The sequence below is a fragment of the Rhinolophus sinicus genome, linkage group LG02 (genome assembly GCF_036562045.2).
Source record: "Rhinolophus sinicus isolate RSC01 linkage group LG02, ASM3656204v1, whole genome shotgun sequence".
Lineage (NCBI taxonomy): Eukaryota > Metazoa > Chordata > Mammalia > Chiroptera > Rhinolophidae > Rhinolophus > Rhinolophus sinicus.
Window position 1 is genome coordinate 91,670,178 of NC_133752.1, and position 19,268 is coordinate 91,689,445.

The window sequence follows — 19,268 nt, forward strand, 5'->3', positions numbered from 1 at the left end:
CACGTGTATACTGGGAGCAACTTGAACAAAGACTTGTCCTGTTGACACTTAGACTTGAACTTCTTTGTAGAGTTAGGTACTAGGAAGTGTTGCAGATAGATGGAAAGGTGATTAAGATGGGATATTTCATGCGAGGGGACCAGTGTGCTCCCCAGAGCAGAAGAGAGCAAGATTTGCTTTAGGAACAGCAGGCAGTTTCATGTAACTGGATCAAAGACTGAAATAACCAATTTCTCTTTTGTAAAGTTAGGCGATTTTATATTCCAACGATTCTCATAGCTCAGTTTTCATGGAAACCAGGTGATGGATGAAGCATCAAGGTCCTCTTAGCAGACAGACCCTCCTTGGTTGCAGTATTGTGGGGATCAAGACCGAGGCCATAAGAAAAATGGCTGTTCTTTCTGCAACTCAGCAGCTCTGAACCGGTTTCTGAGACAGCTGGTCGTAGAGCGGTAACAGTGTGTAGGAATCTGTCTGTGCTGATGCTGGCTGGTCCTGAGAAGCAAAGTAAAGCCCTTTCTCGTGCAAATGATAGGTGTAATTAGATGAAGAGTTTGTGAGTGTTATTTATGGTTAAAATTTTAGGAATATATAAATAACTACAGGGATGGCAAATTTGACACTTCCTAGCCTTAAATGCTTTTTCCACAATCAATTATATTGTCTTTAATCATATTTTTTTGTCAATACCATGGAACTTCTTGAAATACAACTATTGTGTTACAACAAACCGTGTTATAGTATTCATAGCCTTCAACAAGAACTGTTGTAAAGTTGCCTGTAAAGCTTTATCAGTTAATTTTGAGCTTTCTCTGGAAAGCACATGCTTGTTATATATAGATAGAATAACTGTTTTAAAATAACACTGAGTTTGGGCCATCAACTTGGAGAGAAAATGGTTTGAGGGTAATTTCTTCTAATTTATAGTAAGGTAGGGGTGGGGTAGGGAAGAGTTTTCCCCACATGGTATGATTTTAAAGATTTATTAAAAACAAATTTGCAGTATCCTGTATTGAGCATCAGTTGAACTCGACCCTGGTTTGGTCAAGAAAACAAAAGCCACATTACATATTTCATGGAGGAAGGCATTTAATACAGGGAATTAGCAGCTTACAAATCCTAAAGGGACTGAAGAAATAAAATCAGAAAAAGCTACTAGTTCTCGGGTTTGCCAGCAGCTTTGGGGGAGTGAAGAAATTGCTGGAATCGCACAAAGTCACCACTGATCATTGCAGCTGCCTCAAGCACTGGGTACGTGATTCTTAGGATATAAATTAGAAAAGCATTTCTCAAACTTTTTGGTCTCATGAATGCTTTACCTTCTTAGAAATTATTGAACACCACAAAGAGCTTTTGCTTACATGGGTTACATCTATTGATATTTATTACATTGGAAATTAAAACAGAAACATTTAAAACACAAGAAAACACAAGCACTCAATCCCTTAGCCATCAGCGCTATGAAGTCCTCACAGGTCACGCAGCTCCGGGAAAATTCCACCGCACAAATATGAGAAAATGAATGTATTAAAAGACAAATAACGCGAATGTTGTTGTTAAAATAGTTTTGACCTGGTGTGCTCCCTAGAAGGGTTTCGGGGACTTCTTCCTGAACCACACTCTGAAACTATTGGTTGGCCCAATGGAACTGGAGCACCACTTGTCTGCTGGAGCGCATACATCTACTTTCTGCTGGTGTCAAACAATAATATGGCTTCTCTCCTGCCGTCTATGACTCACACAAGTTCTCAAAACACTCTATTTGCGGGGACCCAACAGGGTTCCCTGTTGGCAGAAATTTTGTAAATATAATTACCAGGTGTCCATGCCTTTTACTACATGGAAGGGTATGGGGTGGTGATGGTAATGGAGAGTGCTGAGTTGGCAACAGATAACCCAACACAATATTTCATTATAAAACCATGAAAATCCACCTGATTTGACGATACAGCATCTATGTGAAAGGTAAAATTTCTACGCGGGGAGAGTCCCCAAGCCCTTCTCAATTATCACCCCTTCGCCTCAGACTTTGACAGAAAGGAAGTTATGAAGTAACCACCAAATAGATCTTTGACTACTTTCCCCCAAAACTTTCAATAATGTATCTATCTGGAACTTTTTTTTTTTGAATGTACATATAGCATCATAACATCAACATTGTTGAGATATACTTAGAGCCTGGCAAATTCTGGTTCTGTTTGGAGAATCCATAGCATCAGTGAGCCCAGGACATAAGCAGTTGTCATGTAGATCAGGCCTTGAGTGTAGGATAAGTTTTTAAGCATTATAAAAATCTACAGAGTGTTTTGAGACAATTTTTAATAAAAAGAGAACGTCAGAATAAAAATGAATATTATGTCTTCTATGAAGAATATTTTTAAACATCAGTCAAGTTCAGTATATATTACCTCAAAAATTCCTAAGCTAGGTGTAATAAAAGAAGAATAAAACACAAATAGTGAATTAATTTAAATATTATACCCACTAATGATTAATCTGCCAATAAAAAGAGTTTCCCTCTCATTGGTGGAAAAGTTTAGAAGGGTCTGTTTAATTTCAAATTTGAATAAAATCGTAGAAGGCATTTCAAACATATTTTGCTGAACCAGCAGTATTGGCAGGAAGGTATAAATTTGAACTTTCCTGAATAATTTATTCATGGTGAACAAAGCAGAGACCAACAATAAACAAGACTAATCACCCAATCAAAACAATGCTATTTCCTTTCTATTAATCATTTCCACATACCTCCTCCTACTCTCAAAAATTAGAAAAAGACTGTAGGTAAAAATAGCCCTTGAAAGTTCTGCTTAAACCATATACATGTGTAGATTAATTCTCCTTGACAAATATGGCTTTACAATCAAAAAAACTATTGCTTGCAAATCATATTTGGTATTTTTTTAAAAACATAAAAGCACCTGAAAAAATAATCAGAGATTTTTATACGTGCAAAATGTTACTGGGTTCTCATTCCATGTAGATGCCAAAATCAAATGAGCTTATACAACTGAACAAAAATAAATCGTGTTTATTTTTTCCATGTGCACTTAGAAAGAGAATATGCAAAAAATGTTCTGAGATATAAATTTACCCAAGATTACCACATATGCCAGAATATAAGATGAGGCTTATCTCCATCAATACCTTTGAATAAAAAGAGAAAGTCAGAATAAAAATGAATATTATACCTTCTGTGAAAACTGTTTTAAAAAGTGAGTTAAGTTCAGTGTATATTACCTTGAAAATTCTTAAGCTAGGTACAATAAAAGGAGAATAAAACACAAATAGTGAATTAATTTAAATATTATATCCACTATTGGTTACTCTGCCAATAAAAAGAATTTCTCCCTGTTTGGTGGGAAAGTTTAGAAGTATCTGTTTAATTTCAAATTTGAATAAAATCTTAGAAGGCATTTCAAGTATATTTTGCTAAACCAGCAATTTTCGCTGGAAAGTATAAATTGGAACTTTCAGGAATAATTTATTCATGGTGAACAAAAGTTATTCCTCAGAAAAAAGAGAGAGTCACTTTGTATTTGAACCTCACAGAATCTTTTCTGGTGCAGGAAGCACACGGGCCTGAGTGATCTCAGTCAGTCTTACTTGAGGTCATATTTGGGGGTGTTTATATAATTCACCTGACAAATTTGACTTAAAAATTTAAATAGAGACTTAACATTCATTTTTGGGTATCTGACTTCACAGTTGTAAATACTAGATGCTATAGTGAACTCAAGAATTCAAAGAAGTGTTTTTTCCAGCAAATTGGATGGCAATTTCCTCTGGAGGGGAAGTGAGATGTTTCTGTGTCTCTATTGATGTCCGTGAGACAGGTGAGAAGTTCACAAAAAGTTGTTTTATGAAATATGAAAAAAGGTTTGGAAAGAAGGATATTTCTAAATCAGTATACATTTACATAATGTGATATTTAAGTAGTGTTACTAAATTTTAAGTAGACATTCTTATGGGGACAAGTAATACTGTCTGCTATAACAAACAATCCTAGACCTCTCTCTGGTCTAACACAGTAAAGATTTATTTCTCAGGTATGTCACAATCCAGCACCCACTGAGTTGATCTCCTTCAAGCAGCGGGGTAGGTATGCAGACTTTATTTCGCTCTACTGAGAAATATTTTTAACACATAGCCCCAGACCTGCTACAGAAGAGGAAGAACGTGGCAGACCCCATGAGGCATTTAAATGGCAGGCTGGGAAATGACAGGCGTCACATTCCACTGGCCCAGACTCAGTTACCTGGGCCCAACCGAACTGCAAGGAAGGCTGGAAAGGTAGTTGTCCGTAGTCTAAGGAAGAAAGCAGGTTGGTGAGCATCTAGAGTTTCTGCCACGGCATTGGGCTGTCTTCTCTGATCCTAAGGGTTGGCCCCGACAAAGTTTAAATGTGTCGTTTGTAAAATGTAGGATTACCTTACATTTGGAATCTCCTTCACTTTGGGCATTCCAGCATGTGTGTGTTTTTTTCTTTTTTCTTTTTTCAACACCACCAAGCACTTCACTCTATTCTGACATTATGTACCTGGAGATAGCTTAAGATACCACAGATTATAGGTTACAATCCCACAATAGTGCACACCTCCTCCAAGCCAGATGCCACTTACAAGTCCAGGTTGTCACCTGTGCTTCTGTCCTACCAGATACAGGTAGGAGGTTCCCATGACCCCTTCTTTGGGTTTCATTCATTTGTTAGAGTGGCTTACAGAACTCAGAAACAGTTTATTTACTAGATTACTGGATTGTTATAAAGAATATAACTCAGGAACAGTCAGGAAGAGATGCCGAGGGCAAGGTATGGGGAAAAAGCACAGAGCTTGCATACTCTCTGGGCTCACCATTCTCCCAGACTCTCTACGTGTTCTTCGCCAACCCAGAAGGTCTCCAAACCCTTTCCTTTGAGTTTTTAAGGAGGCTTCTTTTTGTAGATTTGACTGATTAAATCATTGGTCTTGGTGATTGATTCAACCTCCAGCACCCACCCGTCCCCTGAGGCAGGAGGGATGGGACTGAAAGTTCCAACCCTCTAATCTCTTGGTTGGTTCCCCTGACAACCAACCACTCACTCTCTGGTTATCTAGAGGCTTTCCAAAAGTCACCTCACTAACAGAACAAAATACCTTCATTGCTACCAATACTTAGGAAATTCCAAGGTTTTGGGAGATCTGTGCCTGGAGTGGGGATAAAAACCAAATACATATTTCTTATTATATTTCTTATTCTTATTTCTTATTATAAATTGCAATATCACGGGCATATTTAGGAGTTGCCTCAAAACTCCCAAGTCATAGAAAATTATTTGTTTATTACTACATTTTTAAAAAGTGTGTAATCAAGACAAAGTAACATAAAAATAAAATGGAAATGTATTAGAACTGATTTTTCCACCAGTACAGTTGCATTAATACTAGTGAGTGCCTATTTATTTTAAGTTTTATTTTCAAAATTTAAGTATTTCAGTTCTGTATTCTTTTAAAATTGTTAGCCTGTTAATGATATCAAAGAATAGAATTTTAGAAGTGAAAGGGACATGGACCTACTCTGGTTGTTTTTAAACTCTTCTTAATAGGAGAGCACTTTTTTTTTTCCTTCTTCCAAATGAAATCTATTTCAAAGCTCAGTTGGTGAACCAGATAACAGGATTTTACTGGTAGAGGCAGGAAGGGGTCGTGCAGCCTGGTCTAGTTGCGTTCCCCTCTTTAATCACCACTAAAGCATCCCTGAGCCATTGTGTGTGAACCTCTGAAGAACTGGGTTTGCCAGCCACTGATTTAATCCACCTTGCTTTAATGATGAGTGACCTGATGGCCAGATTCATCAGTTGGCAGTCAAGTTTCCACAGTTTGTGAGTTGTAACTGAGACCCTGCTGTCCCAGCCCACCTGTGCACTGTTTGTGTTGACACTGCATATCTCTGATAGCGATCCAGGCTGGTTATCCATCTGTTCTCCACCACATCTCTCATAAAGGCCATCTCTCCTCCTCTTGGCTGGCAGCCGGTGTCCTCTGCCAATAGCTCTGTCTTTACGAGTGTATATAATGAAGTCGCCTTGCTTTAACATCTCAACTCTTTGATCCGGGTTTTATTCCCCTCTGGGACTTGTGGAATATTGGATCACCTGCTCTTCCTTTAGACTTGTTCTTTTCCAGGTGAAAAATCCCCAACTCCTCATATGACATTTTTTTATGTCCCTTTACTAAGTCCTTCTGTCTGAATGTGTTATAAATATAGTTCTTACAAAGTAGAGTACACATCGAATTAAATAATTTGGTTGTGATATGACCAAGCATTAAATAGAATGGACTAGGAAGGCACATGGATGGGTAGTGAAATGAAGGCTGTTGGTGAGGAAATACTTTTCCTCTATCCTCTTGGGTACATTCATGGGGACATGCAAATTAAACTGACAAAAGACAGATTAACAGGAGAAAAGGCATACAATTTTACTAATTTTTATGTGCATGAGAGTTCATAGAAAAAAAGTGAAATTCAAAGAAGTGGTTAGACTCAAGGGCTCATTAACCATTTTTCAGAAAGGAAAGGGGGTTTGGATTTCAATAGATGACAAATTATAGGGAAGCTAATGGGAAATATATAGTGGAAACTAATGGAATTTGAAGGTTATTTTAGTAAGGTTTGTTAGTGCAGACTTATCTTCGTGCTGACTGTGTCTCTGGTGATAAGTGTCAGTCTCCTGTTCCTAGTTGAGGAAAGGGAGATGCCTTCAGAAGGGAAATTTTTGCCCTGGTCTTGGATGACTAAGGGGAGAGCAGAGAATTCTTTCTGCATTTGTTGATTCTGAATTGCCTTCAGCTCAAAATAAACCATGTGCCACAGTGACATATTTTGGAGTGACATATTCTGATCACCTTAAAGGTATATTTTTATACCTGACCCCTACTCCAGTTATTCTGAATTGCTTTCCTCAGGGAACATACCTCCCCCATACATACCTCCCACTACTACCTTCAAAATCATGTTCTAAATATTATCTATAGATTATCCCACCATGAATTAGGATCCTTGTGGTTTTGTTGTTTTTACAGGTATAAATCAGCTTATTCAGCCATTCAACTTCGATCAGCTTCTTCCCAAGGATGCAAGGTTGCATCTAATATTTAGCTTTAATCCACGTTCATTCAGTCACTCACTCACTCGCTCATTCATTTAGCCTATTGTGTGCCAACCCTTGTCCCAGCCACCAGAAGTAACAGTAAACTAAACGAAGCCCCGGCCCTCAGGAGGATTATAATCCAGTTGAGGAAAGCAGACCACACACAGACATACACATATATAATGCGATGTGGTGATAGATTGCTTAAAAAATAAAATTAGGAGGGCAGGTAGATGGGGACTTGAGGACTGATCAGAAATGGCCTATCTGAGGAGGTGACGTTTGAGTAGAAACCTGAATGGAGTGAGAGTGTGTGCTTGTGGATATTTGGAGGATAGAGTATTCCAGGAAGTGGGAACAAGTGCAAAGGTTCTGAAGCACATCCTAGGAGCAATCTGGAGACCAGTGTGTCTGAGGCCAGGGAAAGGGAGGCGGGCTGTGGGGAAGTCTTTGGGCTTTCTTGTGGGTACTGAGGGATCCAATGGAAGGTGTCGAACAAGAGGGTGACATAATTTGATTTAAACCTTGAATTTTAAGAACACTCAGAAAAAAAGAGGGGGGGAAGGAAGGAAGGGGGGAGGAAATGAGGGAGGAAAGAAAGGAAAAAGAAAGGAAAGGAAAGGAAAGGAAAGGAAAGGAAAGGAAAGGAAAGGAAAGGAAAAAGAAAAGAAAATCACTGGGTGTTTTGTGAGAGAAAGGCTGTGGGATTGGAGCAAGTTTGGAAGCAGAAAAACCAGTCAAGCAGCTAAACAAATCTTAATTATTTTTCTACCCATTTTTATTTTTTGACTTTAGCATTCATTTAACCTGATGGTGAAGTCTCTAATGAAATTGGTTTTGTTTATGTTTGTGTCCTCAGCAGAGTGCCTGAGTCATAACAGGTGCTAAATTTAGAGTGAATCAATGAGCCTGTGCAATCACTGACAAGTTAGCACACACCCCAGGGTTCTAACAGAAGGAAAAAGCCATTTCTGGGAGAGAGGTACAGTGACAGGGGCAGTCAGCAGACCCCGAGGCTCACTGCCAAGTTGACTAGGTGACCAGCTGAGGATTCTGAGAAGTACGGGGGCCTTGTGAGGAGCTTTCCTAGCACCTTGGGCTTCTCTGCTGGGTTTCTGCTGTGGTTTGTTGTTTTGCTCTGTTTCCTGAACAGCTAAAGGAGAAGGAGAAACCCAGCTCTTTGGGTACCTGGAAGGGCATCACCTAATTTGAGCAAACAGTTCTCACAAGAACAAAGATTATCTTTATCCTTCTGGGACGATTCAATATAACATTAGAAGAGCAACTTCTGGTCCCCATCTAGGGGCAGGAAGCTAACGAGATGATTCAGCTTGTGTATGCACTTTCTCAGCCCAGATCCTGGAGCGCGGTCCCTCTTCATTACTGAGTGACCTTGGTGATCCCATTCTCTTACTTTGTGGCTCCTCAAACCTTGTGCAGGGCCTGGGCCCACAGACGGAGTGGGCCCGCGGAAAGAGCGCTCTTGTGAAATATATTTTTATTTTTTAAAAAAAAAACCCGTGTAAATTTTACCTTTCCTCCAAAATATGATTTAAGAGAAAAATATGTTTAGATCACTTAGAAGTTAAATGACTTAACATTTTGCTCACAAATCCTTCAGTAAAATGCACAGAGCTGGGGGATGACTCATGTATCTCTTAGAGCCTTCAGACCCCCATAGCCCATGTTACAGGCTGAATTTCATTTCCTTAAAATTCATATGTGGAAGCCCTAACCTCAACATGGACCTCAGAATGTGGCAGTATTTGGAGATAGGGCCTGTAAAGAAATAATTAAATGAAAATGAGGTCATTAGGGTGGGCCTTATGGACACCATTCATAAGAATGGTGTTCTTATAAGAAGAAGAGATTAGGACACAGACACTCAGGCAGAGGGGTGACCATGTGAGGACACAGCGAGAAGGCGGCCATCTGTAAGCCAAGGAGAGAGACCTCAGAGCACGAAAGCTTGCAACACCTTGATCTTGGTTGTCCAGCCTCCAGAAATGTGAGAAAACAAATTTCTGTTGTTTAAGCCACTTACGTGTGGTACTTTGTTATGGCTGCCCAAGCAAGCCAATAAAACCTGTGACCACAAGCTGTGTTGAAAAAGCACAGCCTTACATAGTCAGTCACCTCTGAGAACAGGCTCAAAGGTTCTGGTGAGGGCCATTGTGTTAGTTTGCTAAGGCTGCCAAGCAAAGTATCCCAAACTGGTGGCTCCTTCTGAGGGCGCTGAGGTCTGTTCCAGGCCTCTCTCTTTGGCTTGTAGGTGGTCATCATCTCCCTGTATCTCTTCACATCATCTTCTGTCTATGTGTATGTCTATGTTTACGTTCATCCCCCTCCCCTTATATAAGGACACCTGTCATATAGGATCAGAGCTCACTCTAATGATCTCATTTTCACTTGATTCTCTCTGTAAAGATTCTATCTCCAAATAAGGTCACATTCTGAGGTACTGGGGGTAAGGAATTAAAGATATGAATTTTGAGAGACAATTCAATTTATAACACATTATCTTCTCAGTTAAAGGATGCTAACTACAGTCTCATATATTTTCCCTCAGTTTACTTATAAGCTGTCCTTTCCACTGAGGACAATGAAGTGAAAAGAGTCAGAAAGACCTGGGTTAAAATCTGGACTTCACCACTCATTTATCTCTGTGTTCTCAAGCACGGTACTGAATCAAATGTATTTGCTGTTTTTGTAACAAATCTTTATACAAAAAACTTAAAATTTTCAGTGTTCTTAATACTTTAGAGATGTTACCTTGATTTATACTTGTAATAACTCCAGGATATAGATACAATTAGTATTCTAATTTTGTAGAGGGGGAACTATTAAGTAACTTGCTCAAGGTCACACAGCCAGTAAATAAGTAAGCAGGATATGAACCCATGTGTTTTGTCCCAGAGTTAGTGCACTTACTCACTCTGCTGTGCCAGTGTGGATTTCTGGAATCTATAAAATAATAACCACTTAACAATGGTTGTGAGAATTCAGTAAGTGTTAGCGTCCTTCTTTCCTGACAAATGTTGGCTTCCTTTTCTCATTACATTTCATAACGTCACACACACACACACACACACACACACACACACAGAGCGTGCCGAAAAATGTATACACAATATAAAAAAGGAAAAAAAAACTGTACTAAAATTGTAATACTCAATATACAAGTACACCGATAACAAAGGATGAATCAAGTCATGTGTATGAATTTTCTTGGCACCCCCGGGGTGTGTGTATGTGTGTGTGTGTGTGTGTGTGTGAGTGATTAGAGGAGAAAGTGACAAACATACTGGCTGAAGGTCATGACATTTGTAATTGTAAATTGAGGAGGCAAAGAGTAAACGATGATATCATAAGAAATACAAAAGAACAGAATTTTTGGACTTTTGTCTAACAGTTTTAGTGGTTATCAATGGTTGTACCCTTTGTTTTGGAAAGATTTGTAATCTCTTGTTGAACTAGTAATCCCAAGGTTTTGCTTTTGCTTTTACCCAAGTGCTTGTGCCTCAGTTGTTATGTAACAGATTGGATTCCTCTCCGTTTTTTCCTTATCGGGAGTGTCTGCTGTGGTGAGAGTGGCAGTAGGAATCATTTATGTGTTTTGCTTCTTCTGCCCATGGTAATTTTGATCATCACTAATGTGGACATGATTCTGTTATTTTTCAGTTCGGTATTAAATTTTATTGGGAAGTTGAACCCATCTGATTCCTCTCAGGAACAGGAGAGGACATTGCCTAGCAGCTGGCACCCTGGGAACTGGTGCAAATTACTATGTATGATAGTTTATCTTGAACTATGGTGTTTATAGCTACCAACAGAGCAAAATTACAGCACTTAGTATTTCAAAGAGGCTTGAACTTGAAGGAAGAACATGGGGGATTTTCTTTTCCATCACACATGTACTGGCCACATTCTGGGAAAGGCGTTCCCAGTGCCACTGGTTCTGCATTTAAGAGCATTTGTTTCTTCTTCCTTGTGCAGGTCAATGTAATTTGATCCTTATTTATTATGCAGGTTATTTCTAGAGTTCTCTGAGCAAGACACTGCAATAGGTCCAGCTGGGGAGATACATATGTATGAAACACACTTTATGTCCTCGCGGTGCCTCATTCTCAAGACAGAAGACAAGAGTTTACAAGTGCAGTGAACACAGCTATGGGATTTCAAAAGGAGCAGTGACAATTTATGACTGGGGTGTCAGGAAGCTCCCAGAAGTGGTGGGATCGTAGCTGAAATGTGGAGAACAGTAAGCACTGGAAACCGTGATGTTGCTGGAGGGCTTCTCACGATGAAGCCAGAGCATAGGGTGAGCCAGAGCATGGGTGTGAGGAAAGGTGAGGGTCCACTTTAGATGAAATATAGGGAACAGAGGGATGGAAGGAAAGGGATGGCAAGCAAGGGTTCATCTGGGTTAGAAAGGCTCTTGAATGTTACTTTTCTGTATGGTGACATTTATTCTTTAAGTCTAGTGAAGATTGTAAACCAAGGACTGAAATGATCTGACCTGTACTTTAAGTAATCTGACCTCATACTAATCAGGCTGAATTAAAAGTTCAAGAGAATGAAAGTGAGATGAGTTGCAATACTCCAGACAACAAGTAGGAGGGGCCTGAAGTGGGAGGTGACTATAAAACTGGAAAGAAGATCTCTGCAAGGGAAAGTCAACCAGGCTGGGCAAATAATCAGACGTAAGAGGCAGAGACGAGATGATGATAAAGGTAGCACTTCTTATGTGTATTGATAGATGTTCTGAGTGGTGTTGTTTAATATTTCCAAAAATATTAAGACCTTGTTCAAGTTAATTTGCACTTGTATGCATTGTTTTTCCTGTGCAGGATTTCTCAAGGCCTCTAATACGCTAATAAGCACTGTGAATCTCCAAGAAGATGATGGCATTGTCCCATTTCCCACATTTATTTGTTCATAGAAACATCTTTTTTTTTTTTTTTTTTTCTTTTTTTTTTAGTTTCTAGACTGTAGCGTTTCCTGGGACATTATTTTGGGACATGCTATACTACATTGGGAAAATGATGATGTAATTAATAAAAACTGGGAAATGAAAATTAGAATTTGGTTTGGACCAAAAATGATAAGTTGACCTTAGTATGTATTAAATTTGAGGTACCATGAACCACGCAAGTTGGAAGCATCTAGATGATTGCTCGTTTTGTGAAACTATGGCTAAGATGAGAGGTTAGGATAGAAGGTTGAATTTGGAATTAATGTCTAGACTAGGTGGTAAAGATGAGACTAATAGGGAAGAAAGAGCGTTGGAAAAATACCTGTGTGAGATAAAACAGAGAACTGTCAAAGGAGGCTGAGAAAGAATGGTCAGAGAGAAAGAGAATTGGAATCTTGCTCTTTTAGGAAGTTAGGATAGGACTCTTAAGACTAAGGAAGTGTTCAGCATTGTCAAATGTTGCAGAGAGATTGAGGGAGGATGAGAGCTATAAGGTTTGGGAGATAACTTGCTGGCCTTAGAAAGAATAGCTTTAATAGAATGTGATGGAGATGGAAGCCCTATTTAAGGAGACTTTGAGTGTCTTTAAGAGAAAATGTGAACAGAAAGTAGGTCATTTAGAGAATGTTATCAATGAAATAAACATTTAATGAATGTTTCTAAGAGGAGCAGGATTCAGATTTTTCTTTTTTAAGGATATGGGAGACCAGAACATGATTAAGTAGAAGAAAAGAAGGAGTAATGGGGGGTGGGGAGGGGTGGGGACATACTTGCATAACTACTAAATTCCCTGAAACAGTAATCCTGCTTTAGAATCCCTAGGGAACTTGTTCAAGCACAGACTGCTCAGCCCCACTCCAGAGTTTCTGGTTCAGTAGATCTGGGGGCCCAAGACTTAGCCTTCCCAGCAAGTTCCCAGGAGGTGCTGAGGCTGTTGACATGGGGACCACAATTTGGGGAACTCTGCTCTGGAGGTGGGAGACTGGGGAATCCAGATTGCAGGTGAAGGTGAGCCTTGGGAGAGAGAAAAGATGCATCTTTGTCAGAAAGTGACCAGAAGTGAAAGAAGAAATAGTAGATAAAGACATATGCAGTTTTGAAGTAGGGATAGACTAGAGATGACAGCTTCTGGAATTGAAGAATTATGTGCTACAGTCCAGAAAGTTGTCACAGTGGATATTGAAGTTATGACAATGAAGATGGATAGGATAGAGGAAAACGCTGTGAGCCCAATGCTGAAACCATCAAGGAAGGTGGTGTAGGGGAGAAATAAATGATTTTTCCTTTGACTCTTCTAGGTTCTCTGGCTGCAGCCCTGTAAATTAGATTGACAGGCAGACGAAGGAGAGAAAAAGAGTTTATGTAGAAAAAACATCAGTGAAGGGTGACTCCATGGGATGCTTAGAACTTGGGCTCATATATATAGCATCTTAACACAAGAACAATAACTTTTCAGAGAAGTGACAAGACGAAAAGGATTTTGAAAGGATTTTGAGCTTCTAGAGTGGCAGACTGTGGGAAGGTAAACATATGGGGGACACTAATGGTGTAATACTTGTTTGTACAGGTCCCTTTTGGTGCCATCTTTCTGTCATCTTCATGCCCATAAAACTTCCCTGGGAGAGGAGACTTATAGCAGTTCCTATTTTTCAAAAGTTTCTACTTCTGGTCACTTAAGGGAAACTCTGGGAAGGCATCTTTCTGCATCTGTTGATTCTCATTTGCCTCCAGCTCAAGAGAATCCTTTTGCCAGTGTGGCATGTTTAGGAGTGACATATTCTGGTCCCCTACACTGGGCTTAAGTGGAAGGAATGGGCCTTAGATGGCCCACGATTGGTTGGGAGGGAGGAGGGAGTCCTGTGGTCTGGAAATAGTATGAAGGGTGGCAAAGACTTTACCAAACTTCTTAAGTTAAAAAGAGTAGGAGAATATAATCCCCCCATTGCAGAAAATCCTGAGGCCGTCAGTATGATCGGGCTACATTAGTGTTTCGGCTACAGCAGAGTCAGAAGGTGGTCTGATGAGAAGAGCAAGCACTTGTGAACAAACGCCTTCCATCCTCACAAGGATGAAGTAGGGATCTATTTTGCAGTTACAGAAATGAAGTAATGAGCAGTTAGGTAATTTGCCAGGTTCACACAGTTAGTAAATGAGGAGGCCAGGAATTGTATCTAGTCTATGGGGAGCTAGATAGCTCACTGCACGTATTTGGCACGTTTGACTTTCCATCATCCTTTCGTCGGGTCCCTTTTCCAGGAGCCAGGCCCTGATGAGAACAGTGCCAGCTCAGGGGCCTGCTTTGGGGTACATTCCAGGGGCTGTACTCCATCTGATGAGGTTGTTCCAGAGCTGCTGTCACCTAGACGTGATCGAGGACATGAGCCAGTTACAGCAGAGAAAGGGAACCTGGGCAGTGTCATGCTTCAGTGCCAAGGTTTGAAACAAGAAGCAGGAGGGGACAGAATGATTCAGAGTGCAGACCCTGAGCCTACGAAGCTGCCACTGTCACCAGAATGGAAGGTGCAGGGCGGGCAGTGTAAGACAAGAGAGCATTTCCTCAGGCTCAATGGCACCAATTCTCTTCAAGGTAAAATTTGTATTTTCTCTGTCTATTCCTTGGGTCTATATAACTCTCAAATGAAGAAGTCAGTAGAGCCCCAAACTATACCATTAACACGCAATTCCAACAATCTTAAGGAGTGAACGGTATATAAAATCCCTATGTGCTGCATTTCTCTTCATATCTGTCTTTTAAAAAGTGGAAGGACATGGTTACTGAGTCACGAGGTTTGAATGGAGGAAGGCCTCCCCACCACCCCATGTTCCCAAACACATCCCACAGGGCTAAGGGCATCTTTTAACCAAAGCAGGTTTTTTTTATTTCCCTGCTAGATATTTTTGATGTGTTTTATCTCATCCCCTAAAAACCAGTGTTTTCAGTAATTACTGAAAAAGAATAAATAAAAAATGTGGTGAGTAATACACTGAGGTAGCTCATGGGGGGTCGTGGCTAAAGGCAGAATGTGGGTGGTGAGGGAACCCCAAGAACTGGGTCCTCCTTCTTCCTTCCTCTTAAGGAAACATTTCAGCATAAGGGGGAGGGAGCAAAATAATGCAAGAATGATCCTCACATGCCCTAGTTTACCTTTTTTATAAAGGCAAAAAGAATCACTGTAGCTATGTCAACATATTACTTGGAACATATTTCAGCAGCGACTGTAGCACATCATCAGGGAATCAGTGTCCAAGTTTCCAATCTTAACCATAAATGTGATAAACATCTATTCAAGTGAGGAGATCATATGGATCCTGGAAATCCATGTAGCGCAGGAATTTGAAGGATGAGTAGGTCTTGGAAACCTTTGAGCATTTCTTCCACGGTCCTTCCATTTCACTTTCTTCTCAGCGCACTTGATGTGAGAAAAGCTGTCTGCTTAATGGAGTCCTCAGCAACAACGCAGCCACCATCTGGGCAGTTTCATCTTACAAACTTCCACTTTCAATTCTGAGACAAGGTTTATAATTATGCTAGCGGGTCTAGCATTGCAGGAGCTGATAGATAGAACCCAAAAACTCCCATCTGTCCCCAGCTTTGTCTCAAAGTTTGTTCACAGACATTGCAGCCATGGGCAGAGTGTTTTCGTCATATTGATTTAGCTCTGTTTTAAACGGTAGCATAACAGAATTTGTTCAATATGACATTGTCTTGCTTTGGCATATATTAAGAAATGAAATGGCATTAGAAGTGTGGCCTTCCACTCAACTACCTTTTTCCCCTACAGAAAATGTTTGACCATTTTCTTAATTACCCTTCTCCCACAGAGGAGGGGCTTTGCCCAAGTAAGGAATCTTTGCCCCCAAATTTCCTGCTGTCATGTTTTCTCCCCTGTCGTAGTTCTGTCTGGTAGGGAAACATTGTTGACCTTTAACAAAATGTCAGCCAATAAAATGGCTTTATTGGGGAACAACAAAGAATTGCAATTGGGAACATGCAAGCCATGGCAAGCCACGTGCAAGTCCACTTGACTAATTTTTTTTCACTGTTCACTAAAAGGGTGCTCTGCAGCACGCTGGCTGTTTTTGCTGAGTATAATTATTCCTTAATGAGTGAAGCCTTCCCAATTTATAAATTACTTAGTGCAGATGAATGATGTCACGTTTGTCCCTGACATCAAGCTTGGGTGAGAGGGCCGAGAGAGCAATCAGAGCCTGCCAGACAAATTTATTTTCTCCACATCTTGAATGAGAATCAGACTTTGGTGTTACAGAAATTCTTACTTTGGGGAAAAGTCCGTCAGATCCTGTGCTGTGAACTGAAAGTAACCTCAAGAAAACAAAAGAAAAGCCCTCCTTGTTTTCCTCCTTTATCATAGACCACATTTAAAATGTGTGATTTTTTATTTTTTTTTGAAAAATTAGAAAATGTGCACATGAGCTTTTTGTTTAAACGACTCGATAATACCGAATTGTACTTTCCTGGCAATGCTTTCTTTAGGTCAAATCAAAACCGTGATTTAGCAGATGTTTATTCTCAACTTAATACCTTTTCCGGGACAGGGATCCTCAAAGTGCAGCCCCAAAGCCAGTGGCATTAGCATCACCTGGGAACATGTTAAAAACGTAAATGCTTAGGCCCCACCCCAGATCTACTGAACTTAAAATGGGGGGGAGGGAGGTGGAGGGAAGTGAGGCCCAGCCCTCTGTGCTTTAGCCAATCCCTGAAGGGATTTTAATGTATAGTAATGTTAGAGAACCACTGCTCTAGTAAAATGTCTGCCTTGTGTTTCTTTTGGTCTTAGTCATCTTTATTGTGTGGTTTCATCTTGTCATAAAATTCAACCTTAGCTTCACCACCTCAACCAATCAAATTTCCAAATTTCAAAGTATTTCATTTCTTACTTCATGCCTTTGAGATAGACGCCTACAAGCGCTATAAATGATTTCCCTAATAGATTGGTAAGGAATTTACATTAACATTTGGGGGGGAGGGAGATTTTAAATTTTTTTGCCAAATAGTTAATTACTGCATTTCAAATAAAACCCTAATTTCTACTGATACATTTTAAAGACAACAAGTTTAACAGAATTTTCTTGTCAGAAAATACCTAGTATAAAGACAATAGGAGTTTTCCAGAAGAACAACTGTTTATGTGATAGGTCAGTGTCAGAGTCATGGCATCAGAAGGGAAGTTAAAAGTTACATTTAGAATCTACTTCCAAATATAATAGAGTGAGACACCTTTATCCATTCTCTTGTAGAATAAGAATTAGGAAGACCATGCCTGTAGTAGTATACTGAGTTAAAATATGACTTGAGATCCAGTGAGAAATTAAGAATTCATCTAGTTAACTCTCTCACTTATGGTAGAAGAGAGTTTCATTACACTTGTTCAGTCCATTTTATACATATCTATATTATTGGATTTTTTTTTCCTTTTTAAAAAAATTCTAGTTGACATTCAATATTATATTAGTTTCAGGTGTACAGCATTGTAGTTAGACATTTATATACCTTACAAAGTGATCACCCTAAGTCTAGTACCCACCTGACACCATACATAGTTATTGCAATATTATTCCCTATGCTGTACTTTATATCCCCGTGACTATTTTGTAACTACCATGTTTCCCCAAAAATAAGACCTAACCAGAAAATAAGTCCTAGCATCTTTTTCAGGATGACATCCCCTAAACATAAGCCCTAATGCGTCTTTTGGAGCAAAAAGTAATATAAAACCCGGTACCAATTTGTGGTTCTTAATCCCTTCCTCTTTCTCAGCAGCCCTCCAACTCCCTCATTCAGTCAACTTCTACTGATGGTCCAAACAGAAATAAGTCCCTGCTTTGGAGAAGCACAGAGTCTGGTAGAGAAGCCCAGAGCACTTATGCTTTGCTCCTGATACTATCTTCACCTACACAGTCAAGAGCCTTTGTCTGAAACTCAGCTCTACCATAAATACCTCACTGCATTGGTTGGCTCTTCTGGGGAAAAAAGGCCAGCCACAGCTAGGAGTGCAGTGTGGAGTGTTACAGCCCTGGGTTTAAATTCTGGCTCTGGCCCTGACTCGCTCGTTGTGTGATTTTATACATATTACTTATTTTTGGAGGCTCAGTTTCCTCATTTTTAAGACAGGGAAATAATCTCTAGATATTGTAAAGATAACATGGCCTGCTGCTTCACCTATTCAAGAAATGTGTGTTGAAAGCTAGCTATGAGTCAGGCGAAGCACTTAGGGGTAAAAACCAAGATAAAATCTCATCCCCACAAATGTCACCGCCGTTCATTCAGTTGCTCAAGCCCAAAGCATCCTCCATTGCTCTTCCTCTCTCCTCACTGAGGTTATGTGTGCCCATCCTCATTTTTCCATCCCCTCTGCTGCCAGGCTCGTCTTGTCTCACCTGGAGTATGAGTACCAGGATAGCCATCCAACTTGTCTGTTTCTTCCACGGTTGCTTTCCCTAATCTTCTCTCTCTGAAACAGCCAGAGTGATTTCTTAACACTTAAATTGGATCCTGTTTCTATCCTGCTTAAAAACCTATCGTGGCTTTCCCCTGCTGTAAGATAAATCAGAACTCCTTACCATGGTTTAAAAGGCAGGACATGAAGTGCGTTCATTGGCCTGAGTTTCCAGTATCATTTCCTGCCAGTCCCCCATACCACCCTCCCCACCTCATTGCCTTGAAGCCACCGTGATCTCCCTTCATTGCCTCCACGGGCCTGCTCCCTCTGTTAGGCTTAGCATCTCTTCTGACCATGGCATGGCTGACTCAGTCTCATCTTCCACATCCCAACTAGTTGTCACCTCCTCAGAGATTTCTTTTTGAGCACTGTCTTTCTTGTCACCCAGTTTATTTCCTCATCAGAACTTGAATGCCACTGTTTATACATTGTGTCATGTAGGTGTTTACCTCTTTCTTATGTATCTTTTTCACAAGTAGGATCTAAGTGTTGGGAGGCCAGTGTTTTTATTTGACTTGTTTTTCACTTGACTTCCAAGGGCTGAGCCCAGTGCCTTTCTCACAGTAGGTACTCCATAAATGTTAAATGAATGAAGACAGTCTGTTCCCCTGAAGTAAACGATGTACTGAGGGGTTAAAGTCCAATGGGCAATTGTACCATAGTGTGATAGGTGGTACGATGGGGGAAGGATTCAATCCCGAGG

The 19,268-nt window shown here is 40.1% G+C and overlaps 1 protein-coding gene across 9 annotated transcripts in view; it reads left to right on the plus strand.

The window, feature by feature from the left end:
• CACNB2 (calcium voltage-gated channel auxiliary subunit beta 2) overlaps positions 1-19,268 on the plus strand; it is a 327,268-nt gene that overhangs the window by 230,763 nt on the left and 77,237 nt on the right. The window contains exon 1 of one of the 9 annotated variants that reach the window (XM_019752079.2): positions 14,572-14,691. The exons of the other annotated variants lie outside the window; for them this stretch is intronic. Within the exon in view, the coding sequence (XP_019607638.1) occupies positions 14,671-14,691 (21 nt within the window). The 5' untranslated portion in view covers positions 14,572-14,670. Of the gene's footprint in view, positions 1-14,571; positions 14,692-19,268 lie in introns of those variants that run through there. 9 annotated transcript variants of the gene reach the window in all.